The sequence below is a fragment of the Acanthochromis polyacanthus genome, chromosome 12 (assembly GCF_021347895.1).
Source record: "Acanthochromis polyacanthus isolate Apoly-LR-REF ecotype Palm Island chromosome 12, KAUST_Apoly_ChrSc, whole genome shotgun sequence".
Lineage (NCBI taxonomy): Eukaryota > Metazoa > Chordata > Actinopteri > Pomacentridae > Acanthochromis > Acanthochromis polyacanthus.
The window spans coordinates 12,771,023-12,798,908 of record NC_067124.1 but is presented as its reverse complement, the minus strand read 5'-3'; the positions used below and the strand labels follow the sequence as shown (position 1 = coordinate 12,798,908).

The following is a 27,886-nucleotide window of genomic DNA, read 5'->3' as shown; positions in this document are numbered from 1 at the left end:
CCCTTCTGGGTGAAGAAACAAAATGCACACAGGGTTAAGCTCTGGAAGGAGTTTATTGTGTTTAACGATAATATACTTTTCAACAAATCTAATTTTCTGAGCTTTACAGTAGAATATCAACCATGTTTGTTTTACACAAACAAGATGAGGACAGTATGTTTTGCATAATTGCAGCTCTTGTGTGTCAGTGTGAGGGTGAATATTTGTGACCTACATTTCTCCACAGTGTGTAGATTTCTAAGTCCGGTTCTGATGAAGGCCTGCTCCTCTGAAGCCTGCCGTGCGTCTGTCAGTCATGCTCTTGCTTCTTGCCAGTGATGAATTCATGCTGCTCTGAAACGGCCTCCAGCCCGGCCGTCCTCCTGTATTCTGTCCCATCCTGAAGGAGCTGTGACGAAGCACGGCTCCGGCCATCGCAGCTTGATTACTTTGTGGAGTCCAGCTGATCCTCTGTTGGGGGGGCTGAGGCTGTGGAGGGATCCTGGATCTTGACATGAACAGTTTGGAGTCTGTCTGGAGCTGAGGCTTGAGATGAGTAAGCATTCCTGCTGATGCCGACTTTGGACCTGGGGAATCTGCGTTAGGATGGGATTGAAGTGGGGACTGGCAGCGCCTCTGGGGCTGATCTTGCCTTCTGGTTTCTAAAAAGGTGGTTTGTGGCCCAGTAGAGTGTCCTCTTGGGCTGCTGAAAGGAAACTGAATTCTGGTATTTGGTTGTTTTTGCTGAGATGTAGAAGGAGTCAGGAGTTTGGGATTATCAGATGGAAGTTCCAGCTTTGGTTGAAAGTTTAGTGAGTAGTTCCACTGTCCTCTCTGGGTGTTCAGGCCTGTAGGAAGTATATGTCTGCCCCTTTGCTGAAAGAAAAACCCTTCAGTAGCCACATCTGGGTGATCAAGACTTGAATTCTTCATCAGTGTGGATTGGTAGCGTACAGTCCTGTGCTGTCCGTGTGTTGGGGAGGCGGTGCGTAGAAGACTTGGCTCTTGAACTCTTGCGTTGTTTTCAGTGGTGGTGGTGATTGTAACATTGGCTAGCTGAGACTGAACATATGAGAAGTGGGTCTGATCAGGAGGGTTTGAGTGCCAGTGGATCTGGCCTTGATTCTTCTCCAGAGGTTCCATATTTCTTCTTGCCTCAGGCTGAGTACGCAGAGCTCCCACTGTATGTTTGGGCTTTTCCACAGGTACATGCTGCACACTACTCTGTGCTCCCAGCTGAGCCAAAGGTTTTGGGTACAGTTGTGGAGTTTTGCTCTGTGTTTGCAAACCTGTGTCAGCTCTGTGCACAGGCTGCTTATCGCTCTCTCCTTCTATGCTCGGTGGATTACACCAAACTGTCTGAGTGTTTTCAGGATTTTCATTCCAAGCCCAGAGGCACGTATTTGTTTTGGTCCGGTTAGATTTCCGCTTAGTGATGCCAGTGTTATTATTCTGAGCTTCATGTGGTCTGGAATTAAGAAAAACGCTGTGTGGCAAAGTGATGAAAGTGACAAAACCTGCCACTGGTCTGGAGCTGGAGTGGAGCCGGTGGAATTCCTGATGGAAAGGTGCGACTGTGCTGCCCTTCATAAGAACAGCAAGACTCCGATGAACCTGCCAGGAAAGCCACGAGAAACTGAGGGGGGCGACACACACAAAGTATTAATCAGAACAGAAGGACAGAGGACAACAAGTAGACATAAAACAAATTAAATATACACTGCTGTTCAAAAGTTTGGGGTCACTCATTCATGAAAACTGACACTTATATTCACATGCTAACATAACTGTGCAAGGGTTTTCTAAGCATCAATTAGTCTTTCAACATCATTAGCTAACACAATGTAGCATTAGAACACAGGAGTGATGGCTGCTGGAAATGTTCCTCTGTACCCTTATTAGATATTCCATTAAAAATCATCCATTTCCAGCTAGAATAGTCATTTACCACATTAACAATGTTTAGACTGGATTTATCATTCATTTAATGTTATCTTCATTGGAAAAAAAGAGCTTTTCTTTCAAATATAAGGACATTTCTAAGTGACCTTAAACTTTTGAACGGTGGTGTACACCGATCAGCCACCACATTCTGACCACTGACAGGTGAAGTGAATGACATCGATCATCTCGTTATAATGCAACGTTCTGCTGGGAAACCTTGAGTCCTGACATCCATGTGGATGTTTGACATGTACCACCCACCTAAACACTGCAGGTCAAGTCAAACCCCCATGTCCCCCCATGGCAGCAGCAGCAGTGCTCGATGCCAGTTTCCAACCTCAGCAGGACAAAGCACCCTGACGAACCTGAAAAACTGCTCGGGGAACATGACAAAGCTAAAATGTTCACCTGGGTTCCACACACCCCTGATCCAAATCTTATTGAGCATCTGTGGGATGTCCCAGGATAAGCCTGATCTAGGTAGGTCCACCCTGCAACCCACAGGACCCACAGGATTCACTGCCACCATCCTGGTGCTACAGGACATCCCCAGAGGTCCTGAGTCCACGAACCACTGGGTCAGAGCAGTTTTAGCAGAATAAAGGAGACCAACACAATATCATGCAGGTGGTCATACTGATCTGCCTGATGGATGAACACTTCTGTTGAGTTTCTGTGAGTTTGTACCTGTATGAACCAGTCAGCACCTCGGCCCAGTCAGTGATGATGAAACTCGCAGCAATCTGACCCGTCACCTTCCTGCCTGTCTTTGAACAGTAGGTTTGTCCGTGGACACTTCGTACCGACAGCTTCTATTTACACAAACAAAAAACACAACAATCACTCAGTACATAGAATTTATTAGTTCTTCACTTGAAACAGGAAAAGAAAAACTACATTTTCCTTTATAGGAAGTGTACCATTGTTATTAGCTATGTAAGTCTGAGGGTTGTTTCATTTAAGAAAGAAAAGAAAAAAATGTATTTCTGTAGAGTCATAACTTAATGTCCATAATTATTAAGGCTTTAGAGTCTTACATTAATTTGGTTAATCTCCATATTTAATAATACTGTAGGGTCTTAGCTGCATTATTAAATTAGTTGGCTTAATCTCTATTAATGATACTGTAGAGTCTCAGGCTTATTATGTATGTATAGTCGCGTAAAGTAGCATTTTATGTAATTTTGGCACGGTTTAAATTATTGCTATGTGAATTATTCAAGCAAATTGACTTCATAAATAACACTACAGAGTCTTGCACCCAAACATTCATTGTATTTTTTACTGGAAACCACTGTCCCACATGTTGTTTTAAATGTGCTACATAAATGATGACATGGTGGTATGCTCAGTTAAATGCATTCATCGCACATTTGAGTTATTTTGCACCAAACAAGCTTTATAGCTGTTTATGAAAAAAAATAGTGACTGTAGCAGAAAATAAAGAAATAAAAAGAAATCCTAAAAACAGAAACTGATTGATTATTGGAGGGTTCTGCATCTTCCTGGTTCCCACAGAACTTTTAACTAAATTCTGAATGGCCACAGGATGAATCATAATGTCCATAAATCTCAACCAGACAAAGTCTCCATCTTAAATAAACAACAGCCTCTCAGCCCAGACAAATCAGGATTCTTCAATTGGATCTTATCACGCAAATAATTCCTAAAGTCCCTGAAGAAAAGGCGGTGGGATTTAAAAATGTAATTCATCTTAAACACCACTAACATTACAGAAAACACAAACACTGGTTTCCAGAATCACCTTCATATCTGCCTGTCTGAGCTGCCTGCAGTGAAATAGCACACAAGGATCTTTGTGTTGCCTTCAAATTTAATCTTATATATGGTTTTGTATAGAAAAAAACATTAAAATTGTAGCAGTTGAGATCAACTGATTAGTTATAAACTATTAAATTGAAAGGTGAGCGGATTTTCTTACTTGTTTGCGTTTTAACAAATGAAGACTAAAATCTCTGATTCCAGTTTTTAAAATGTTATTACTTTTCTGGTTTCTAGTCCTCTATGACACCAAACTAACTATATTTGGGTTGTGGACAAAACAAGACAGTTGAGGACATTATTTTGGGTTTTGACAATTAATCAGTTCATCGTAGAAATAAATAACAGATTCATTTACAATGGAAGCAACTGTCAGTCGCAGCCCTAGCAATCATCTTTAATTTGAAAGGTGTCTCCATGTGTGCTGGAAGTATGTACTGCATGCTGCTGCAGCTCACAAGTTGTGGTTGTCTGGTGGTTTGATTTTATAGCTGCGTAGTTAAAAGAGAGAGAAGACGACAACATGAAGCTGGAGATCATGTGTGGATGGATGTTTTTAGGTAAGTTTTTCTTAACTTTACACAAGCAGGGACAAAGTAGTCGGATGCAAAGAGGGAACTGAACGGACTCACAGGGAAGTTTTTGCTGTTGAGGTTAAGTTCCTGCCACATGTTAAGAAACAGGTTCATGTTGAGACGATCCAGCAGCAGATGAACGGACACGTTCCTCTTCCTGCTCGCCTCCAGAAGATCACACAGCAGCTCCACGTCACTGAAGCTGTCCATCACTATGGCCAGGGCCTAAACAAACAAACAGTGTTACTGAAGCCACTATAGACCCATAGAGACCCATACATAGTCATGGTGGAATGTGATTTTTCACTTGTACTCCACCACATCTAGAGGATATTGTACTTTTTATTCCTCTTCTGTGTGACACCTTTACACTATCATTCAAAAGTTTGGGATCACTTAGAAATGTCCTTTTTTTTTTTAAATAAAAGAATTTTTCTCAATGAAGATAAAATTAAAGGAATGATAAATCCAGTGTGGATATTGTTAATGTGGTAAATGACTATTCTACCTGGAAACGGCTGATTTTTAATGGAATACCTCCATAGGGGTACAGAGGAGCATTTCCAGCAACCATCACTCCTGTGTTCTAATGCTACGTTGTTTTAGCTAATGGTGTTGAAAGACTAGTTGATGATTAAAAATGCTTGTGCAGTTATGTTAGCACATGAATAAAAGTGTGAGTTTTCATAGAAAGCATGAAATTGTCTGGGTGACCCCAAACTTTTGCACAGTAGTGTGTATTCCTGTGCAGTGAAAACCACATATGTAGAAATGTCCTGAATTTCAATGTTTCTGATTAAATGAAAAATGTCTTTTTTTCGTTATTGGCTGAGAAAGTTGACAAGTTCTTGAGATAAATTAATTATTTAACAAGAAGTTTTACCAAACTTGGACCGCCCGGCAACAAAGATGACCCCTGTGACCTTGAAAATGAGGTCACGGTCACCAAATGCGAACTTGACCTGTGTCTTATTATGGTACACCTGTGTACCAAATATGGTGAGGCTACATCAATATTTTATCGAGTTATCGCGCGGAAACCAAATTGTTACAGACAAACAGACAAACAGACAGACAAACAAACAAACAAACAAACAAGCAAACAAGCAAGCAAGACCATGCAGCTGAAAACAATACCTTACGGAAAACGCAGTTTTGCCGGGCGGTAATAACCCTCTTGGATTATTGCGAACAAAGATGAAAACAGCTGTTTTACTGAGCTCAAGAAAACTTGACTTTTTAGAGATTCATGGTTCTCAGGACATGATGTTTTGATAAAACAATGTTTTACTCTAGATTAAACTATTCAGCACTACGTAAAGTAGTTAAAATTAGCCGAACCTTAAACATCTACAGTGGTAAAACCCAACATACACATAAATGCAGCAGCAATATTAGCCTAACATCTTATAAAATGAGAAAACAAACACTGAGGAATCATTTTACTGCACAATGAGTACCTTTACTTTTGATACTTAAGTACATTTTGTGTGCTAATATTTACATAGTTTTATTTGACAAAGTTATTATATCAAGACGTATTTTCATTGTGTGGTATTAGTACTTTTACTGAATGAAACCTTCTGAATCCTCCTTCTACCGCTGACAGATGTCAATCACTACATTTGGCATTTCAGCACACAAGATCCAGTGTCGACACGTTTCTCTCAAATGTTCAACTAGAAAAGCACTCAGAGAGTGCAGACCTCTGCCAAGGATAGAGAGGAAAACAGGAAACCCATGCAGTAAAGGATCATGAGCTGGAATCGAACCTGGGTCTCTGACACAGTTCTGTTTGCGAATCACCTTCTTAACCAGTTGAGCTATCTGGACACCTTGCTCCAATTTGTTGGATGACATACTAACCTATGATATTTTTATCCTATTTTGGACCACATACTAAAAAATTCAAAGTGATCCAGGGTCCTTTCTGGATTGCCACCAAAATTAAATCAGCTCTTCCTCTTACCATAGTCTACATGCCCTCAAAATTTCATGTGAATCTGCCCAGGCGTTTTGGAGTTATCTATCTATCTAACTGACTGACTGACGGACGGACGGACGGACGGACGTCACATAACCTCCTTGGCGGAGGTAATGATGCATAAAGAAACACAACAACGCACCCTTCCACATACCAGTTTAGCCTTCCTGATGAACTGCCTGACCAGATCTTTCATACCAGCGCCCCTGCTGTCAGACTGGAAAACAACTTCAATCCTGGAGTTATTCAGAATGTGATCGCTCGATTTCACATCTGGAAGATAAAAACATAACTGGAGATGGCAGCTAACAAAAATGGAAAAGATGAGCATTTAATTTCCCAAATTTTCACAGATGCCTTAGAAAGATTTTAACACCTCACCCAGCAAAATGTTTTACAGTAGTTCTTTGTTTCTTTGAAACTTGTCTGTACCTTTCAGACCACTTGGGTCCAAGTCTGCCAGAGTCGGATCACTGTCTGTTGAAACGGCAGAGCAGCTTGGTGGAGACTGAGAGCCAGCAGATAAACTGTCTAACTCTTTGTCGTCATCGTCTGTTCCACCAGGATCATCTGTGTAAAGCACAAAACTGTATCAATAAAAAGGAGCACAAGCAGCAACACTTTTATTTTTCATCCAATGAATCTGTCTGATGATCCTGTTTTTAAGCACAACAGGCTGCAAAGAGAAGAATTCTATGCAGAAACATATAAACCAACATGTACAACCTGTGTAGCCATCCCTCCTGTTTTCCAGAATGTAACTCTTGTCCAGCCCTGACAGAAAGTCCACTTCTCCCTCTTTATTCAGCATCTCATGGTATCCCTCCAAACCCTGACTGAGCAGGCAGTCTGCCGCAAGTCGAGCGCTCTCATTGTGGCTCAGGTCCAGAGTGGGTCTGTTGGATATAAAGTCGTAGTACGAAGAAGAAGGAACACGGAGATCTTGAACCCGTCGCCTCACTTTCCCCTGTGGTTTGGATTTCCTGTACCACAGTACAGACACACTGTTGCAGGCATCCATGGACGATGGATGGAAATGAAGTCCTATTGTCTAGTTTGGTTAAATGTTAACATGCCAAAAACCTGAGTGCTGAATGCTCCTACTAGAGAATAAGTTGAGCCACACACTGGCTGATGTTACAGCTCTGTAGGATCCATTCCTCTGAGAGATTCACTGATTCAAAGAGACAGAGGGAAACAGAGAAAGCAGATCCACCCCCGCTGAGGGCAGGTGAGGCTTCTTAACACATGATCAGATGTGACAGGTGGGAACTGAGAGCAAAAGTCATGCAGTTAGTTTAAGACGTTCAACTATTAGGATGTAACTCGAGTTAAAGATGAAGAAATATACACAAAAACTGTGTCTATGTAATCCACAAATATGAATAAGTAATATTAAGCATGACAGCATGTTATTATTACAGACGACTGTGGGAAATTTGCCTTCAAGACAAGATTGCTCTGCTTCTAAACACAGCCCATTTACATTATTGTTGGTTAATTAACTGGATGGATGATAACAGAACAGAGCACGATGGGCTCATTTTGCAGAGACCGAGCGATGCAGAGCAGGTGAGCACAGATAAAAGCTGGGTGGAGGGACACAAATGAATGAGTGACAGGAATGGAGATAGCTGTCATTTCAGCTCACGTCAGGCACCACCTGGATGCTTAAAGGACTGAAGGCAGAGACAGACATGTTGTTGACACACCCAGACTCAGTGGAGAGCAGCAGAGGCACACAGAGCTGTTTTACAGTAATTACACTTGAATTTTTGGTGCTCACTGGTCTGATTTGTGCCTCTTTAAATAAATCAAACCTGCCTACTGTCTGGATACGACTTCCAAATGTCCAATCGAAAAATAACTCCCGTCGTTTAGATGATATTCTCACTTAACTGTATTCTATAGATAAAAAAATTGCACCTGCGGGCAGCAGGCATGAAGGAGCCAAAGCTGGGACTTTAAAACTATTTTATCCAAACAGGTTTTAAATAAAACAAACAGTATAAAAATCAGTGCATTAAATAAAAAGAAACACAATCATGAATGATGATAGTTTGACAGAGATGTGACGGGTTGTGGTTACCAATCCTGCAAGATTTGTTACTGCACTATGGATTTTGTTTGACAAACATTCACTGGCTACAGATGAGCTGCTAAGACAAACCAGTTAAGAAGAATGAAGCATGTGAGAATATTATGAGAGAACCTACCCACAGACTTCAGGTTGACTTGAGTGCTAGAGTCACTGTGTGCACAGCCTGAAACCCAAACAATCAAGTGATGTTTGGATGGAGAAGGTGGGTTTTCATGGCATAGCGGTTGATTATGTCTAGTTAAACTTGTTTAACTCTTGTTGCATCAATAAATCTGTAGCTCAAGAGGGGAAAGACAGAATGCGAGCACTTGGAAAGAGGCAATCGGACAGAAGCTATCCATTCAGTTCAGCTTCATTTGAGTCACTGTTTCTGTTTCGTTCTGGGGAGCTTGAGATGAGAATATGTTTCTGCGACACTTTGAAGGACAGAGGGGAGGTTGTGGTCACTGGGAGACAGAGGACAGTGTGTGGACAGACTGTGAGGAGGCAGAGCTGCCCTCTCTGGCTCTGGCTGCCAGCTTCTGTCTCAGTTCTGTGATTTCCTTCAGCAGTTCCCTCTCGCTGCTGTCCAGCTGGGCCCGGCCTCGATCCAGGGAGACTGGCAGGAGAAGGAAAGACCGGCAAAATTACTGATATGAAAAACTCACAATGGTTTATTCTTGTATAAAAGATTCTCAAACTGCATGTTCAGTAAGGAGAAGCAGCGCCGTACTAATCCTGCTCAGGTGTCGTCTCGCGGTAACACTCATTTTAGCCCCTTTCAGAGGGATCATGCTATAATTCTGTTAAGCTGATGGCATCTGTTTGTTGTTTGTTGGAGGTAACATCGAAGTATACTTTTGCCTCAACATGCAGGCTCTCACTTTTACCCAGAGGTTTGTTTGGCTACTTTCACCCATCATCCATCTCTGAGCCTCACACACAGTATGGCAAAGCGACATAAATGTGCAACAGCCCCACCTACGATAGACTGTGCAACAATCTCTGCAACACATCGCCACCTTGTTGTGCTGACACGAATTACAGCACTGATTATACAACAAAGCCCTATGCTGCTGTACCAATTTGCATTAGTTTCACGAGAAATAAACCTTTTCTTTCTTTAAAGAGCACACTCCTTTTAGAGGAAATAATTTAACCTGTGGGTGTTTATTTCAGTAAAACGTGGTAATTCTAGTGACTTACAGTTGGTGGAGGTGCTCTGTGATGGTGAACTGCTGTTCAAACACACCATGTTGGTTCCCGCCTGCGTTGGACCGGTACCGCTGTTGGCTGTGATTGCTGGACCCACAGTGTTGGGTTCAATACAAAGAGCAGTCATGGCAGTGGATCTGTGAGGGAGTCCTCTGGTCGAAAATGGCGACCTTAATCTCATCTCTCTGTCATCTGACAGAAAGCAAACGTTGAAATATTAGATCCACGTCTGGAAACAGAATGTGTGTGTGTGTGTGTGTGTGTGTGTGTGTGTGTGTGTGTGTGTGTGTGTGTGTGTGTGTGTGTGTGTGTGTGTGTGTGTTTGGAGTCATACCTGTGTCTGCTGAAGTCCAGGGCTGTCGCTGCTCCTGTAACTGGGCTCTGGTACTCATCACTTCATCCCACTGCAAATTAACATTCATTTTACACTGAATAATAACAACAACAGACTCTATTTCTACAAATTCTACGATCAGTCTTCACTGATGTGTCATGATGAGTAGAAATCAGATCTCTTTAATAGAACTGAACGCCACACAAAACCCCATAAATTATGCCTCTTTAATTTTCCATGCAACAGACGAGCCAACACATTATGTAAACTGATATGTTGACAAACACACTCACGCTGTTCTCACCTTACTTCCTGCCACATCTCTCATGGTGTCAGCCAGTCTCTCCTCCTGTGCCAGCGTTTGCCTGTGAAGCTCTGCCAGTCTCTCTCTCTTCCTCTGCTGCTCAGCGTCGACCTGCTGCAGGCGATCCGCCACCTCTCTCTGCCAGTCCGACTCCAAGCCCAGCTGGCAAGCCTCTGCCAGAGACTCCTCCAGGGCCTGTGTGTGTTTGTAGAAAAATTTGAGAGACAAGATGAAAAGATCGCAGGTACATGAGCCAGAATCTGAGTTTGGATGATTGTGTGGCTTCTTATAAAACCAGACTGATACACGAGATCATATGTTAGCAAGTGTCAGGGTTGTACTGGAACTAACCTGCACGTTTGTCTGTGTGCTGTGTAGCAGCTCTGTGAAGCTCTCCTCCTCTCTTTCTGCTTTCCTCATTCTCACCTCCACCTCCTCCTCAACCTCCCGTCCTACACGCTCCTGCTCTTTCAACAAATGCTGAGACAGCAGTTATGAAAAGAAGAACATGAAAAAAACAACATCAGAATAATAGCATTTAGCAGCGGTGACACTGCTGGAAAAACTAACCATATGAACATTAGTTCTACATGTGCATTTATAACAGAAGAAGTTGACATTTTAATATTCTCAAAGATTAATAAGCTTTCTATTTGATTAACCTCTGTGTTAATTGAAATCATATTTTCATTGGTTATCACCAAAACATTGAGTCAGTCAAGGCTGTGATACCAGGAAGTGATTTGCTTCCACAATGAGAAAAAGTTAATTGGCTGAATTGTGAAACCTATTAAGATATTTTGTCTATTCAATTCCCGGAAAAAACAGCGTTAACTTTAAAAGCTGCCAGACATTTTAATTAGAAAATGTTAAAGGTTAACAAAAGTCTCCTTTGGTAAGAAACTTGGATACGAATCATTAAAAGAGTGGAGGAAAAGTGTGACAGAGGAGAGGCTGGTTGGGAATCAGGAAGGAGTTTGTCACCTGTTCAAGTCGCTTCCTCTGAGTCTCCAGCTCCATCTGTCTGACTTCTAGATCCTGGACTGCTGCAGCCGTCTCCTGCTCACGGAGATCCATCTGCAGCAGAATATTTAGGTCAAGAATTCTGGCTTGAGAAGTAAACTGCTGATTTTCTGCTAGTTTTCACAAATATCCACAAATACATAAATCTTTGTGACCAGCCTGGCAACACATTGACCTATTTTAAGATTACAGCCCAGAATGTCTGATGTGATAAAGTTGTAGTGTACAAACCAAAGTAGAGTCAAAGCGATGCAGCTGTCAGTAATCATAACCGTGTCCCGTAGATGCAACCAGTGCAGGTTTTGAAGTACACATCTTAGTGTTGCTCACAACTAAAGACATGACTCATCTAAGAGTGCAGCTTTTGATGGAAGCTATCAGATATGAAAAAGAGCCTTTTCTTGTCTGGAGCTAAAAGAATGAAGTGACAAGACTTGTAATAGACACAGCTCACTGGTGAATTAAGGCTCTTTCAATAAAAGGTAATGATCTGAGTTATAGTTTTTGGCATAGTGTGGATTTTCCAATGTGCACAATTTCCAATTATTATATATCTGGCTATAACAATCTTGTGTATGACCAGTCAGCTTTGTATTTACCTTTCTGTTGATCTCCTGGTCCAGTCTGTGTATCTGTGCAGCTCTCAGGTCCTGCTGGTGTTTGAGGAAGCGTCTTCTCGTTGCATCCAGCAGCTGTAACTCCTTCACCTTCAGCTCTCTCTTCATGGCTGCCAACCTGAACAGGATGGAAGCAGCCTCAGCAACGTCATTCATTCTGGTCATAACTTAAGAACAGTGCTGCTTACTTTGCTCTCTGCTGTGTTAGTTTTTCCTCTTCTTGTGCTAGAATGTTTCTGCGCTGTTCCTCAGCTTTCTGCAGCATCTCCTGTGTTCAAATCCATGAAAAACTAACAAATTACTTCATTTTATTTCAATTTCAGAGTTTTTTTATATATATATACACACACTAATGATTTCTATAAAGTCTGGGTTTTACAGTACAATAAAATAATATAAAATCTATGCTTTAAAAGGATTCTGAAAAACAAATCTACCTGCTGTGCATAATAGGTCTCCTCTTCGGCTCGGCGACGCACAAAATCTGCATGCAGTGCTGAAACCTCCTGTCTACAAACAACACGCACATACATTTACATCTGACACATATTTCCTAAATTATCATTTCTAACTAGAAAAGCACTCAGAGAGCGCAGACCTCCGCCAAGGATATTGACATTCCCATGGAACATTGTATTCACATACATTTATGTACGATTTAGAAATTGAAGTATTGTATTTTCATGGAAACATAAGACATATATTTTCATGAACAATTTTATTCCATTCTTAATTAATCAACAGGGAGCGAGGAAAACAGGAAACCCATGCAGTAAAGGATCATGAGCTGGAATCACACCTGTGTCTCTGACAGTTCTGTTTACGAATCACCTTCTTAAACAGTTGAGCTATCTGGACACCTTGTTCCAATTTGTTGGACGACATACTAACCTATGATGTTTTTGTCATATTTTGGACGACATACTAAAGCACACTAAAAAATTCAAAGTGATCCAGAATCCAGGATCCTTTCCGGATTGCCACCAAAATTAAATCATCTCTTCCTCTTACCATAGTCTATATCCCCTGAAAATTTCATGTGAATCTGCCCAGGCGTTTTTGAGTTATCTTGCTAACAGACAGACAGACGGACACACAAACGCTGGGTGTCACATAACCTCCTTGGCGGAGGTAAATATCCAATTCTATCATAATAAATAATAATTTCTGTCTCTCTTATCATGATTCATCTCTGATCTCACCTTTCACGTAGATACTCCATCTCCTGCAATCGTATCTTCTCCCTCTCTCTGCTTTGGTATTCCACGATGAATTCTGGGTAATGGTTGAACACGGGGTACTGGCCTTTGGTCAGCGGGGTGAAGTCAGAGAGGAGAGTCTTGGGATGGATGTCATCCGGTGTGCTGCCCATGAGTCTGTAGGCCTCCTTTATCATGGCTCCGACATCCAGGTTGTTACGATGGTGAAAAAAATACTGCAGAGGAGGGAAATGACAGCGCAGGAGGAGAGACAGAGGAGCTAACAATAGGACTGTTTATTTTCAGACAAGATGAGAGGAGGAGAACAGGTTTGGTAGTTAGTTACCTCAAAGTCCTGTTTCTGTGAGCACAGCAGCAGAGGCTCTCGGCAGCAGATGACGTAGGCCACACAGGCCACGAGCAGGAACGAAGGATGATTGGAGAAAATGTTGTCAAACAGTTTCAGCCACTCATCACGAGTCAGGACCTCAGAGAACAAGGTTTCCAGCAGAGGCCACACATAGAGCTGAGACAGACAGAGACATGAAACTATATGTAGAAATGAGGACAAGCATTTCCATGGGTCGGAAACTGAGACTGTGCACTTCTACGAGAGCTAGTCTGTCAACTTCTCTGTGGTTGTATGTGCTGCTGCTACCTGTGAAGTGACGCCACAGTCCACCAGGTGCTGCAGCAGCTCCTTGTCATGATGAGCCAGAACGTTCTCTGCCATGCTCAGGATGTTCAGAGGAGGGTTGGGGAAATACTCAAACCAGTGCTGGCACCAGTTCACTGTACAAGCAAACATCTGAGTTAGCATGCATTCCTGTTAAAGTATTCAGCTGACAAAACCTTAACTTTGCATCCATATGTTATTTAGATATCTAATATGCTTGTTATTATTTCTGGTTTTATACTGTTCTTAGAATTTGTAAAAAAAAAACCTTTGTTCTATCTATCTATCTATCTATCTATCTATCTATCCTAAGCAGAGCAACAAAATAACAAATATAATAATTCAAAATCCTTCACAGTAACAAGCTTTACACATTGGCTGCATACACTAAGAAGCAGTGCCATTTGACTTCATGTGTGTGAATGCACAGGTTCCATTAAAGCTCATGTCCGGAGTTTGAATCGCAGTGTCTCCCAAAACACTGTTGGTCCCACCCTCCCTCTGATTTCGCCCCTTTATTTGTGCACGCGCGCAGTACCTGACAGAAGTGCCCGGAGTGCTGCAGCATCTTGCCTATTTTGCTGTTTTCCACTCCTCTACATTTAGTACATTTAGTAAATAATAAAGGAATTACGTTAGAATGCTGAATTGAGTCTAACTCGTCCTAATACCAAAATAACATGAATCTGCTAGGACGAACGAGTAAAGTTTCAATATGTGATTACACTCGTGTATCCCTCTCGATGACGTTGTTTATCAAACTTAGTGCATTTACGCGTGTATATGTGTTACATTGTTTATTTATTTCTATCTAGAGTTCAGAATTGCATGACTCCTCTGACGAAGAGTATGTCCCAGACGCCCCAACATCTTCCTCCAGAGGTCGGGCATCTAAACGAAGCCGTCAGGCGAGCTATGGAGGCCGTGGTCGGGGAGCGACGCGAGCACCCCGAGCCAAAAAACGTCCTGCAGTCTCTTGGCCTGACAAGCCGTGGGATTGGTAACTTTTCTGGAAGTTGCTGATCCCTGATGCTCTCTCCTCCACAAGCAAAACAAATGTGCGCGCGGTTGCATAGTGCGTAGCTCGCCCACCTCTGCATGGGCTTGCTTGCTGTGCGCGTAACCGTTGATTGACAGCATGACAAAGCTGAAGCTCGAACTTGATTGGTCGGCAGCGACCGGCGCTTTGTGGAATAACATGGGGGTCTATGAGAGGAAGGCGGAGCTCAGGAATAAATTTTCATATCGCGTCATACTAACATTATATTATAGTATCGAACTAGACGAACACATTTAAGCTTTGTTAAACAATGATACATAAATTGAAAACAAACGGAAACTCCGGACACGAGCTTTAAGTACACACTGTAAAATTTTAAGTAATTAAAACTAAGTACACTCAAAGATGTAGTCAAGCTTTCAGATGTGAAACATTTTCACAGAAAAGTACCTATGACAGTGGCCACCACCTCAAAGCAGAGCATTGGATTGTTCTGGAAGAGCTTGACGAAAGGAAAAGCGACCAGAGGAAGGTACTCCACCTCTCCAAAGATGGCCGCCCAGTGAGCCAAGGCAGACAAAACCCTGTGGAGTAAACACAGTGACACCAAATGATTAACTGGTTGAAAATTGTGCAATTTTTTAAATCATCCTACGAAAATGTCTGTACTTGTGAGATGCGGTTGTGTATGTAAACAGCTAGTACCTTTGCAGTCCTCTCTGCAGTTTATGACTTTTAATGGGGTATTTATCATGTAGAGTGAGGTAGGCTGAATGCAAGCCTTTGTCAGTCAGACTGCTGTAAGCTGCATGGTTCTCTGGGAGACACAGCAAAGACCTCCACACAAACATCCTGCAACAAGGACACACAGATGAATCACGGAAATCCTCTTGCTGTACAACTTTCAGTCATCAGACACATGCATAAATACTGCTCCTATGAAAGCTTTTTTTTTACCTGTATTTAGCAGGATATTCTCCAAATGCTTTGAGCAGAGCCACCAGTCTCTTCTTATTCAGACCAGCTGGTAATTCATTCTATTTAAAGAGAGACACAAACTTAAACACTACATTCAGTCATGGAAATGCTTTGTCTATCTGTATGTGCAAAGAACTAACAAAATAAAAATTATTTAAGCTTCATGTCAGTGTAAAAAAGTTAGAATAACAAGTGTAACCAATGTGTAATAAAAATCAAATTGTTGACTTAGTGAATGTGGGTGTGTGTCTGTACGTCAAGCTGTTTTTTGTATATCTAATAGCTGAATCCAGAAATACAATTGCAGATATCAACAATGTAATTTTGACTATTAGTAATTACACAGTAAAAAGTCTGATTTTTAATCCAGAAATCTATACATAAAAACAATTGCTCGATACAGTAATTAAGTCTTGACTAGTTAAAATAGTAGATATCTCAAACATCTTTATGACTAGCAAGGACTGTTGATTAAAGTGCCATGAAAAAAATACCATGAAATAAAAAGAGGAAGAATTTGTCAAGAACAAGAGCTTTGTTCATCAGAGACTTGCAGTCAAGATTTTCTGGAACTTTGGCCTCAGGCTGCTCTGACATAGTAATAAAAATGGCTTGTTTTTTAAAGTTACAGCCTCAGCCTCCCACGTGCATCACTACATCTGCAAAAGTCATTTCACCAAGCCAAACTCTAATTTGTGATATGCATGATTACATTTTGCTTAGGCAGGATTACAGTTTGAAATACCTACAGCATCATTTTGACAAGATAAAACGTAAGATACGGAAAAAGGACAATGAATCCTAAATTGAGAAGAATTTAATATACCTTTAGCTAAAATATATCTGGGTAAAACTAAACAGTAGATACCTGCAACTCAAACTGCAGCTCATCATATTTCAGCATTATTCTGCAGCTATGTGCAGTTCAGATCGTGGATGTTTGCAGCTAAAATCTATACACGAGTGGTAAGAGTTACATAATTTATCAACAATGATATCTGAAATGTACTTTTAGACAAGTACGAGCTGAATTACAGACATCTAGATTCTAGCTATTAAATGTTAAAACAGCTTGCCTTGTGTGACTGTTTCTGTGTTGTTTCTACCTCTTTATCCTCAGCTGCAGACACAGCAGGAGGTTTCAGTATCCTCACTTGTGTCCGCCTTCCTGAGCTCTTGGCTGGTCTCTGACCGACCTCTGACCTGACTTTGACCTTAAGGCCAGAAAGGTCCTGATCAGCTCCACTACTGGAGACAACTGCTAGCTGGGATGGAGGAGGCTGCGGATGAAAACATATGAAGAATAATTTGTTATCCACTTATCAAACAACTCTTGTATCATGTTGTGGTAACTGACTGTCACCTTGTTCAGCTCCTGTGTGAGACTCTGGACACTGTAGATGTTGATGCTCCCATTATCCATGATGGCCACAACATGTCGGCCATTAGGACTGACTGTGACTGCAGTTATGGCGTCATCGTGGGAACCCGTGTGGAAGAGAAGTTTACATGTGTGAATGTTGATGAAACGCATCACTCCATCCTGGCTCAATACACCCAGTGTCTATGGGGACAAAAAAATAAACATAAACACACAGGGCACCCATAAGTACAGCAGTAACATTTATACATCACATACAGATACACATTACAGTGCAAATGTTTTAGGATGTTTGCATTCTCATCTGTCACACAAAACGGTCAGGAAGGCGTCTGATTTATTCCAGATTAACTAGTTAGAATGAAACAATAATCCCAAACATACAGGTAGAGACATTAGGAACTATCTTCAAGAGCAACAGATATTATGGCACTCAGAGCCTGACATCTTGGAGTTGGTCTGAGAATACATACAGTAAATATTATATCCACTTACTAAATCCACAGTTGTTTTCCAAAGTTCTTAGAACAAACGGTCAGCTGAGTATGTTAACAAACTTTGCACAAATGTACCAAGAACAACTGGTACTGTATATAGTGTTTTTCTCTTTACTGCATTTTGTATGAACTTTATTAATGAATAAAACCCACTAATGTAAATAATTCCAATGCAGTTCTGATCAATTCACTGTAAGCATCTACATTTTTGCTCTGTGCTGTAAGAAACAGACACAAATACACAAACCTACCTTCCAGACCAATATTATCAAATGCAAAACAAACTAAAACTGAAAAAAAGACGATTAGCATAGGAAAACAAACAAGCTCCAGAAATGAGAAGACAGTTAATGGTAATGACTTTTCTGTACCTGGCTGGCTCCTCCGTCGAAGCTGTCAGGCAGGAATTCCAGCTGTCTGACGGTTCGAACCTGCGTGGGCATCTGAATAACTCGGACCAGCTGTTTGCTCTCCAGACACCACAGGTGCAGCAGGTTGGAGCGCCCACCTGCTGCAAGGCTTTTACCATCACTGTCAACACAACACATGTATGGAAATGTTGCTAAAAGATCTCTGATTCCTACTTTAATTTTTATGATGTGTGACAAGTCTTTAGCATAATCAAAATGTCCTAATAATATGCCAAAGGTCACTGAGCCAGTGCACCCACCGCGTGACAGCAAAGGCCTTGTAGGAGATTCTGGGTCCGCAGTCAGGAACAGGGAGCTGGTATTTGCAGAACAGTGTGTCGCTCTCCCACGCAAAGATGGAGTCATCACTGAAACAGCTGAGAATAGTGTTGCTGAGAGGCAGGAAGAATACCTGCAGCACAAGCAACAAAAGACCAGCAACAAAAAGAATGAACAAATTCACTGAATATCATAACTTTAACAGACATATACGTAGTGTTATTGCTGAAGAATTTCCCTAAAAACTAAAACCTTAATTGACAAAACGACTCTGGCAAAACATTCTCTAACCTGAATGACTACGCTCAATGACCAAAATACATTCTTTCTGTTTTGATGAAACCTGCAGGTACTTCAGCAGTACATCTGCATGTTTACCCTCTGTATGCCAACAGACTGCTTGATGTTAAGCTTCCTTTTCCTCTGGAAGGTGTCCAGGTCCCAGAGCTGAGCCGTGTCCGAGGACGTGGTGATGGCGTAGCGGCCTGAGCTGTTGACGGAGATCGATGAAACTGCTCCCTCATGACCTCGCATCCAGCTGACCAGCTGCTTTGTGTCTGTGTAGTCAAACATTTGGCAAAACAGTGGAGTTTATTTGTAGTTAATGTAGCAGTTAGTTACGGACAGAAGCTAAAGACGTTCTTCTTTCTGGCTTTTCATATAATTCTACTCAAATTTTGTATCTGAAAGAGAGATTGTGCTTAGTGCTGCTTGTTTGTTCTGACAATAAAGAATATTATAAAATCTTAAATATTTACTAATTCAACAGAGGCCTCATGCATATTGTAGCCAAATATGCTGTTAAAATATGATGAAAATAAAGAATAAATGAGGAACAAAGTAATGCTTTGTTGAACGTGTCCACTGTACCTTTGTCAAAGCATTTGATAGTGTAGTCAGCTAAAGCCACAAGGAACTCCGTGGTTCTGCGGAGGGTAAATGCCAGAGCAGTGCAGGCCTGTCCCGTCTTCTGCACGAGACGAAATCTAACCCAAGAAATACCCAAGATCAGATAAATATGAAAATGCTAAACACTCCATCTTCTGCTGTAATTAAAAGAGGACCATTTATAGTTTAGACAATGATTTGTCCATGTAGACTAAAGGAAGAATCATGAACAAGGCAGAATGTGTGTGCATTTTACTTTTTTTAGTTCTTCTGCTTTAATTAGACCACATTAAGCGTAGCCCATTCTCAGTCACCTGTTTCTGCTGATGTCAAAAACATAAATGTTGCCATGGTGATCTCCAGCCAGAAAAGAATCTCCCACAGTGTCAAAAGCCACATGGAGGAAACGCACCGTCTTGGCTTGCTGAGCAGTGCGGACCACCGTCACTAACACACTGAGGAAGACAAAAACACATACATCACTGAGGAAAAAAGACGAATAGCAACAAACTCAAGGAAATTATGGCTGACCTCTAGTGATTACAACTATCCATCCATCCATTCTCTATACACCTCTCTATCCTCACTAGGGTCATGGGGGGTGCTGGAGTCTATCCCAGCTGACTCGGGCGAAGGCAGGGGACATCCTGGACAGGTCGCCAGTCTGTCGCAGGCCGACATATACAGACAAACAATCACACTCACATTCACACCTACGGGCAATTTAGAATGATCAATTAACCTCAGCATGTTTTTGGACTGTAGGGAGGAAGCCGGAGTGCCCGGAGAAAACCCACGCATCCACAGGGAGAACATGCAAACTCCATGCAGAAAGATCCCAGGAAAGCCGGGGCATGAACCGGGGATCTTCTTAATGCAAGGCGAAAGTGCTAACCACTACGGCACTGTGCAGCCCTGATTACAACTAACTCTGGGAAAAGTACATAAACACATTTAGATACTCATGATAAAACCCACATCAACAACCACCTAATCTCTTCCCTATGCTGCTTCAGTCTACTGACAAGTTAAAGGTAAAATATAATAGCATGTTGTAGTGAGGGGGTTGTTCAGTGATGCCTCAAATTTATTATTAATACATCCATTTGATGTTTTTTATATGCTAGAAGACATTTTGGGGTGGCATGGCTCAGTGGGTAGAGTGGCCGTCTTGTAACTGGAGGGTTGCTGGTTCGACCCTAGCCTGGAGAGCTCATGTCCAGGTGTCCCTGACCAAGACACCAAACCCCTAACTGCTCCTGATGGGTCGTGGTTAGCGCCTTGCATGACAGCTTCCGCAACCAGTGTGTGAATGTGTGTATGAATGGGTGAATGTGATGTAGAATGTAAAGCGCTTTGGGTATTGTTTCAGGTATAGTGAAGCGCTATATAAATACAGACTATTTACCATTTTTATTAGTGAAATATCAGTCAATGCTTTGGCACAGCATTTCCACCTTTAAACTGCAGTGTACTGATGATGGTCTCAGAAACAAAGACTCAGACAGCCTGGGTTTCACACTTAATACAATTATGTAAACAATCTTGTAGACTGGAGTGTTCTGTATCATCATTTTTCTTTGAAATCTATTGACGGTTCGAATATGTATAGCTTAATCAAATTTAAAATGCCATTGAGTAGCTTTAAGAGTGTTTGAGAAGAGTTGTCTAGTGAACTTTAACTGTAGTTAGCTGGTAGGAGTTCAAGATTCAAGATTTTTTTTTAGTCACATTCTCATACAATATGGACAGCAAATTGCAAAGTGACTTTTTTGCTCTCAAGGTTGTGCAATAAGACAAAAAAAAATCCTTAAATAGTGGAAAAATTCATAAATAATGAGGAGTAAAGAGATTGTGAATTCAAGAGGAAACAATGGTGTAAAGTTATCTCTAAGCCATTTAAAGGCAAGATGGGATTATTTCTAAGAAAACCTCGAAATATGCAACTTTGACACATATGAGTATTTAGGGGGTGAAATCAGAGACAAGAAAGGGATTTTAGGAACAGATTAAATGCTTCTTAGCATAGAAATTAAACCTCTTTTTTCCAGATAAACTTTCTTCATTTCACATCACAATGGTGGTGCTGGCGAGCACTGTCTAATATCATCAACAAGTAGTTAGATGAAGTGACATTTGGCAAATTCACATTCTCATTTCCATACTTGTCAGGCCATTCATTGTCCTTCATGGAAGGATCATCACTCATTTATTCAGATTTTTCCTTTAATTTGATGCCTTTTAGCACATAACATACTATAATATTAAGATTAAATGCATTGCAAATTTACAGTATGGAAATTTATATGATCTTCAACGTGGAGTATGAAAAAGTTAAATCTTTCACAGGTACACTAAACTGAATAACACTGGACATCCCTTCATGCTTGGATAGCACAGCAACTTTATTTATGTCATGTTGGTAACATTACACACCACTACGACAAAATACTCTCTCAGTACTGGTGGTAATGATGTCATTGCATTGAAAACTATATACTCCAGAGTTGGAATTAAGGGTGTGGAGGAAAACAAGTCTCTCCCTGCAGCATCAAGTGCAGACAGGTTGGTAAAGTAATGTTCAACAAGCATCCTGCATCCTACCTTTTCCCTGGTGTTGGTTTTCGATGCCAGACTTTACCCTCCTCTTTGTTTCCGATGTCCGTCACCTCCATTTTAAAGAAGTCTACCCAAACTCAGGGCACACATTAAGAAAATAATCCTCTTACTTAACTTAATGCTACTGCCACCGTTGGTTTTACATGGCTGCCCAGCTAACAGGTTAGCCTGCTAATCCCTTTACAGGCGGAGCGAACAGCGCGAAATTTAAAACAGCAACTTTCAGTAAATTTATATTCTAGAAACAAACAGAAACAAAAGGAGATGACAGTAAAAGTTTAGCTACATGTACATTCACTCGGAGTTCGGGTGTGTCCTAAAGGTTTGACAGACTTAACTCCCACAAATTTCCGAAATGAGCAGTTTCAGGAGATTTTTTTGTTTGTTTTGAGGACGGTTATTCTGTCGCCCGAAGATGACGTAATGAGGAAGCAGTGTGCATGATGGGAGATGAAGTTGAAAGCTCAAAAATACATATTTTCTGTTAACTTTATTTCCTAGGTAATTCCAGGTTAATATGAAGACTTGAATGCTACGTAAAATGTTCACTTCCATTGACAGGAACAGAATAATGCATTTAGCAAATAGCAGTGGTCACCACTTCAGCCTAAGAGCAAAAAGATCCCTGGTTCGAATTCCGGGGTGGGCCTGGGATCTTTCTGTACGGAGTTTGCATGTTCTACCTGTGCATGCGTGGGTTTACTCCAGGGACTTCGGATTCCTCCCACAGTCCAAAAATATACTGATGATTGGTTACTCTAAATTGCCCGTAGGTGTGAATGTGAGTGTCAATGTTCGTCTGTATAAGTAGCCCGTCGCAGGGCTACATATACAGACTGGCGACCTGTCCAGGGTGTCCCCTGCCTTTAGGTTTGATCTGAGTTGCCTCAATAACATGCTAAAAATCAGACTGCTCTCTCTCAGAAATTAAGTATTTAATCCTGGGATGTCTGTAGGTTAAAATCACAACAACAACACTGATATCACAACCTGAATACTTAACTGAAAATAGATGTGTGCCAAATATAACTCACTTAAACTGAAGCTGCATGTCTGCTGGGGAGTTGAGCAGCCTTCTGGCTCCAAACTCAACATCTTCTAGCTGGTGCTCACCTGCCACACCTGAAACAAGGAGCGACATCTGTTGAGCAGACTGAACATATGTTCACAAGGAACGTGAAGTGTGATTAAACAATTTATTCCAAACAAGTGTTGAGACTTTTCGGGACTGTGACTTTACCAGCTTGAAGATAAGCCTGGCATCTGTCTCGTCACGGCTCTGCAGCTATAACTCCAGAACAGAAAGAAAACACAAATATCATGTTTGATTTTTATCTTTCTTCTCTTCATGAGCTGAGTCAAGGCCAGGTGGTGTATGTGTGTGTGTGTGTGTGTGTGTGTGTGTGTGTGTGTGTGTGTGTGTGTGTGTGTGTGTGTGTATGTGTGTGTGTGTGTGTGTGCGCGTGTGTGTTTGTGCGTGTGTTGCTCAGTAGCTCACTTCAGTTGGTTGGTTGAACAGGATTTCATTATCAGTTTTGATAACTCACTCACTGGCCATTTTATTAGGTACAGTTTTTTGGTAAAAGGTTGGACCGTAACACAAGGTGTTGACAACAGAGATTTTGGTCCATACTGACATGATAACATCACGCAGTTGCTGCATATTTGTTGGCTGCACATCCATGATGCTAATCTCTCCTTCTGCCACATCCCAAAGGTTCTATTGGCTTGAGATCTGGCAGCTGTGGAGGCCACTGGAGAACAGGGAGCTCATCATGTTCAAGAAACCAGTTTGAGATTATTTGAGCTTAGTGACATGGAGCATCATCCTGCTGGAAGTAGCCATCAGAGGATGGGTCCACAATGGTCGTTAAGGGATGGTCATGATTGGCAACAATACTCAGGTAGGGTGTGGTGTTTAAATGATGCTCAGTTGGTACTAGGTTTGGATCAGCCGGGTATCCGAGCTTGTATTATGTGTCCTGCTTTAACTGTCTCTAAGTACAGACTGTAGCCACTGAGTGACGGGAGACTTAAGCACATTTTTCATGCAACTCCCTGCATGTAATCTACGCTGCAAGTCCAGCAACAAAAGGTAGACAAAGTTCATAACTAGACACTGAACAATATACTGAAACAGCGAAACTGTGAGTGGAGACCAAATCAAAGCTACAAAAAAACTGAATATTGGAACAAATTCATCAGCTTGCCTGAATCATGATGCTAATTAAATGCTATGTCTGCAGGGTGTCTAAATTTGGAATAATTTGTTAATATTAATTATACAAGATGATAATATGTCAGATGTTGTGTTTTCATGTTTTGCCCCAAATATGCAAGAAAAGCATTTTAATTAATGCATCTTTAATGTTTATGTTCTCACATCAGATGCAGCAGATTATCTTAGCATGACTTGTGTAACATCTTAGCCCATGTTGTTCCCCACTTTCTTTATCTTTGATATAAAAACTCTGCCTGTAGGCCAGTCCCGCTGTTTTTTAATAGTGCATTATAAGCTGCATGCAGTCAAACCCCAAAGTACGATAATGCAATATGTTGTTTACCATCAGAAGTCTGCTGAAGTTTGCTTTTTAAATGAGATTTTTCTCAATTTTCTACAACATAAAAGGCTAGTTCACAAAAATTGAAGCATGAACAATGACATCTTGCATTATCTCCTCCTAAAGGTCACTGATAGCAGGAATCAACTGATCTAAAGTCCCTTCAACCAGAGTGCACTCCTTTCCCAGACACCTGTCATTCTCAAGTCAGATTATAGCCCAGAAAAAGGTAAGGGGCAAAATTTTGGCCCGGGAGAATTACCATTATAATGGCCCACAGATCCATCCACCTACATGTTCCAATAGCTCAACAGGTTGAGCCTCTGCCTTTGGTGCGGTGGTTGTGAGTTTGAGCCCAGCTTATGGCATTTTGCCGCCGTTCTTTTACATTTTCTCAGAGTGCTGTGGTATCCATCCCCCCACTTTTAAAAACAAACTGACACCCTTGCCCACTAACAACATTGAACATCACACCTTCGATTTCTAGCTTCAGGCTCATCACTCGATCTGACACACTTTTTACCTCCAAGACATTCCTAACAAACTCCTCCTTCAAGATAACTCCTACTCCATTTCTCTTCCCATCTACCCCATGATAGAACAACTTGAACCCTGCTCCTAAACTTCTAGCTTTACTACCTTTCCACCTGGTCTCCTGGACACACAGTATGTCCACCTTCCTCCTCTGCATCATGTCAACCAGCTCTCCACCTTTTTCTGTCATAGTTCCAACATTCAAAGTCCCTACTCTCAGTCCGAGACTCTTGGTGTTCCTCTTCTCTCTCTTCCTATGAACACACCTTCCTCCCCTCCTTCTTCAACCAACAGTAGTCCATTTTCCACCGGCACCCTGTAGGTCGACAGCACCGATGGCGGTCGTTGTTAACCCGGGCCTCGACCGATCCGGTATGAAAGTCATACATTTGATTGGCATGTTTGATTTGGCCAAAGTTTTACGTCGGATGCCCTTCCTGCCACAACCCTCTGTATTTATCTGGGCTTGGGACCGGCACAATAAGACACTGGCTTGTGTCCCCTCGTGGCTACATTGTCCCCTTGCGGCTACATTTGCAGATTCTCCATTCTAACTGATTTAAAAGTAAACACTTGGATATTATATTTAGAATGTATATTTGATATCTCAAGCAGGTGGAACTGCACAACATATCAAAAAGCCAAAATTTGCTCTGCTCTGCTCAGCTCCCACAGTAAAATAACTAATTACTCAATGGATTAGTTATAATAATCCTTTATCATAGTATCTGTATGTGAATTTCTATGTGTAATAATACACTGTCACATTAGTGCTTTTCTGCATAATGGCTACCTTGACTTTTAACATTTGAGACATGAAATATACTTGAAGTTAATGACAGACATGGTACCGTAACTCCCAGTGAACAACGGCTTCTTTCCTATATGCTTAGTCAGAAGACTCTAACAGGGAGGAAGGCAGAAAACTATGACAGGATTTGAAAACATGCTAGCATAATGAGCAGATCAGGTGAAGACGTTGAACAGTAACAAAGAAAAGCTCAGGTACAGACTGAGGAATTTACTCACACTAGAGAAGGAGGTGATGATTTCAGCTACTCAAAGATGGATGGATATTATCTTTTGGTATACTTGCATTCAGAAAAATGTTGAAAGAAAAGGCACTGATCTGGGAAAAAAAGGAAAGCACAATTACAGCTAATAAAACTATAATTTCCATTGTTTAGCTGCTAAAATAAGTATGCAATCTTATTTATACTTCAGTATCCTGTTACTTAACAAAGATAAGTGTGAGGCTAAATGCTGAAGTGAGATGCTTATTGTTATGCATGACAAGTCATGTCTTGTACAGTACTGTGCAAAAGTTTTAGGGAGGTGTGAAAAATAATAAGAATGCTTTCAAAAATGTGTTAATAGTTTATTACTCTGCCAAGGAACACAGCAGAGTGACGTGATGATCGGCGTATGTTTATTCATCTGTTAGTCTGTCTGTCTGTTAGCAACATTACTCAAAAACGGATTAACAGATTTGGATGAAATTTTCAACGAAGGTCAGAAATGACACAAGGATCAAGTGATTAGATTTTGACAGTGATGCGGCTTATAGTCTGGATGCATGGATTTGCTAAAGATTTCTGTATCATTGCAAGAAAGTGTTATGGCATCACTGTAACTATGACAACAAGTGAATACTACATCAGCTGCCTGCCGATGATCACATGATTGTGATCCTACTACAAATCCACTGCTGCAGACTTATCCGTCAGAAATGATACAACTATGGAGCCTTGGCGGAGTACTGTGCTCTCTGAGTGTTTTTCTTGTTTACTTTTGTGACGTATTTCAATTTTCATGTTGAGATTCAGCATCAGTGTAGTTACCATATATGGTTCCTTGACCGTTAGTGGTAAAAAAAAAAAAAAAAAATCACTGAGCACAATTACTCAACCATAAAATGTAGTGCTGGTGATGGTAGCGAGGCTGAATCAGAACAGTTATCTCTAAAGATGCATCACTGAACTTTTAGCATTCCAATTTAATAGGTGTAGGTGCTCTAAAATACGCCTTTTATTTCAAGTTTTCATATCATCACTGTACATCGGGGTGTACTTTAATTGGACCCCAAAATCTAAAACTTGAAATTTATCTTGACCCGAGAAAATCAAGAGATCATCTGATAATTTATAATAAAGTTCTCTGAAAATTATAGCCATACAAAAAGAAAATATTTCGATGTTTAAAAAAATAATCTAATTAGCAAACTGAGAAAATATAATTTGCAATCAACATACAAAAAAAAATGCTCTAGCTCATAAGAAATTCTGTAAGAACACGAGGTTATATTTAAAAACGATAACGTACACAAGCTTTGTTTTGTTAGTATTTATTTATGTATTTATTTATTGAATTGCTGCTTGTAGCGGGGCTGCACAATGCCGTAGTGGTTAGCACTTTCGCCTTGCAGCAAGAAGATCCCCGGTTCATGTCCCGGCTTTCCTGGGATCTTTCTGCATGAAGTTTACATGTTCTCCCTGTGCATGCATGGGTTTTTTCCGGGCACTCCGGCTTCCTCCCTCAGTCCAAAAATATGCTGAGGTTAATTGGTTACTCTAAATTGCCCGTAGGTGTGAATGTGAGTGTCATTATTTGTCTGTAAGTGCTTTTAATTGTTGTATTGTTTTTGTGTAAAGCACTTTGAGCTGCTCCCTGGCATAAAAAGGGCTTTATAAATAAAGATTGATTGATTGATTGTTTGTCTGTATATGTAGCCCTGTGACAGACTGGCGACCTGTCCAGGATGTCCCCTGCCTTCGCCCGAATCAGCTGGGATAGGCTCCAGCACCCCCCGCGACCCTAGTGAGGATAAAGCGGTGTATAGAGAATGGATGGATGGATGGATGGATGTTTGTAGCTGCTATTAAAACCGTACTTCGTCTTCATTAGTGGGTTTATCACCACTTTCCACAGCTGGCTGTTGTCGGTCAAATAAGCTGCTCTCTGCCACTCCTCCTGCACTGCTGGCTGCCTCTGTATGGTCAAGTTCGAGCTTTTGCAAATTTGACAGGA

At 41.2% G+C, this 27,886-nt stretch overlaps 2 protein-coding genes across 2 annotated transcripts; both read right to left on the bottom strand.

The window, feature by feature from the left end:
- Positions 1–34: 34 nt before the first annotated feature.
- On the bottom strand, positions 35–8,482 carry LOC110948243 (uncharacterized). The gene is made up of 6 exons (XM_022189688.2): positions 6,991–8,482; positions 6,697–6,834; positions 6,419–6,537; positions 4,338–4,505; positions 2,611–2,735; positions 35–1,615 (listed from the first exon to the last, which is right to left on the bottom strand). Exons 1-6 carry the CDS (start codon positions 7,283–7,285, stop codon positions 238–240), a joined length of 2,223 nt encoding a protein of 740 aa, XP_022045380.2. The 5' UTR covers positions 7,286–8,482; the 3' UTR covers positions 35–237.
- On the bottom strand, positions 8,222–22,174 carry tbc1d31 (TBC1 domain family, member 31). The gene is made up of 23 exons (XM_022189687.2): positions 21,750–22,174; positions 19,460–19,600; positions 19,128–19,243; positions 18,636–18,814; positions 18,239–18,390; positions 17,940–18,099; positions 17,054–17,254; positions 16,797–16,970; positions 15,670–15,749; positions 15,418–15,564; positions 15,163–15,296; positions 13,695–13,828; positions 13,383–13,562; positions 13,040–13,272; positions 12,275–12,347; positions 12,026–12,105; positions 11,820–11,955; positions 11,182–11,274; positions 10,549–10,677; positions 10,198–10,392; positions 9,894–9,963; positions 9,551–9,751; positions 8,222–8,963 (listed from the first exon to the last, which is right to left on the bottom strand). The coding sequence occupies exons 1-23, from the start codon at positions 21,818–21,820 to the stop codon at positions 8,809–8,811; spliced, it is 3,234 nt and encodes a 1,077-aa protein (XP_022045379.2). The 5' UTR covers positions 21,821–22,174; the 3' UTR covers positions 8,222–8,808.
- Between the last annotated feature and the right edge of the window lie 5,712 nt (positions 22,175–27,886).

What these genes read in the sequence shown, in the direction of transcription:
- tbc1d31 (XM_022189687.2), bottom strand. Translation starts at nt 21,820, where the DNA reads ATGGAGGTGACGGACATCGGAAACAAAGAGGAGGGTAAAGTCTGGCAT. An exon ending in CACAGAAACAGGACTTTGAG is followed by an intron (nt 13,273 to 13,382) that starts GTAACTAACTAC and finishes CCTCCTCTGCAG; the next exon opens with TATTTTTTTCACCATCGTAA. An exon ending in AGAGGAAGCGACTTGAACAG is followed by an intron (nt 10,678 to 11,181) that starts GTGACAAACTCC and finishes CTGCTGTCTCAG; the next exon opens with CATTTGTTGAAAGAGCAGGA.
- LOC110948243 (XM_022189688.2), bottom strand. Translation starts at nt 7,285, where the DNA reads ATGGATGCCTGCAACAGTGTGTCTGTACTGTGGTACAGGAAATCCAAA. An exon ending in CAGGAGGGATGGCTACACAG is followed by an intron (nt 6,835 to 6,990) that starts GTTGTACATGTT and finishes TGCTTTACACAG; the next exon opens with ATGATCCTGGTGGAACAGAC. An exon ending in GGACCCAAGTGGTCTGAAAG is followed by an intron (nt 6,538 to 6,696) that starts GTACAGACAAGT and finishes TTTATCTTCCAG; the next exon opens with ATGTGAAATCGAGCGATCAC.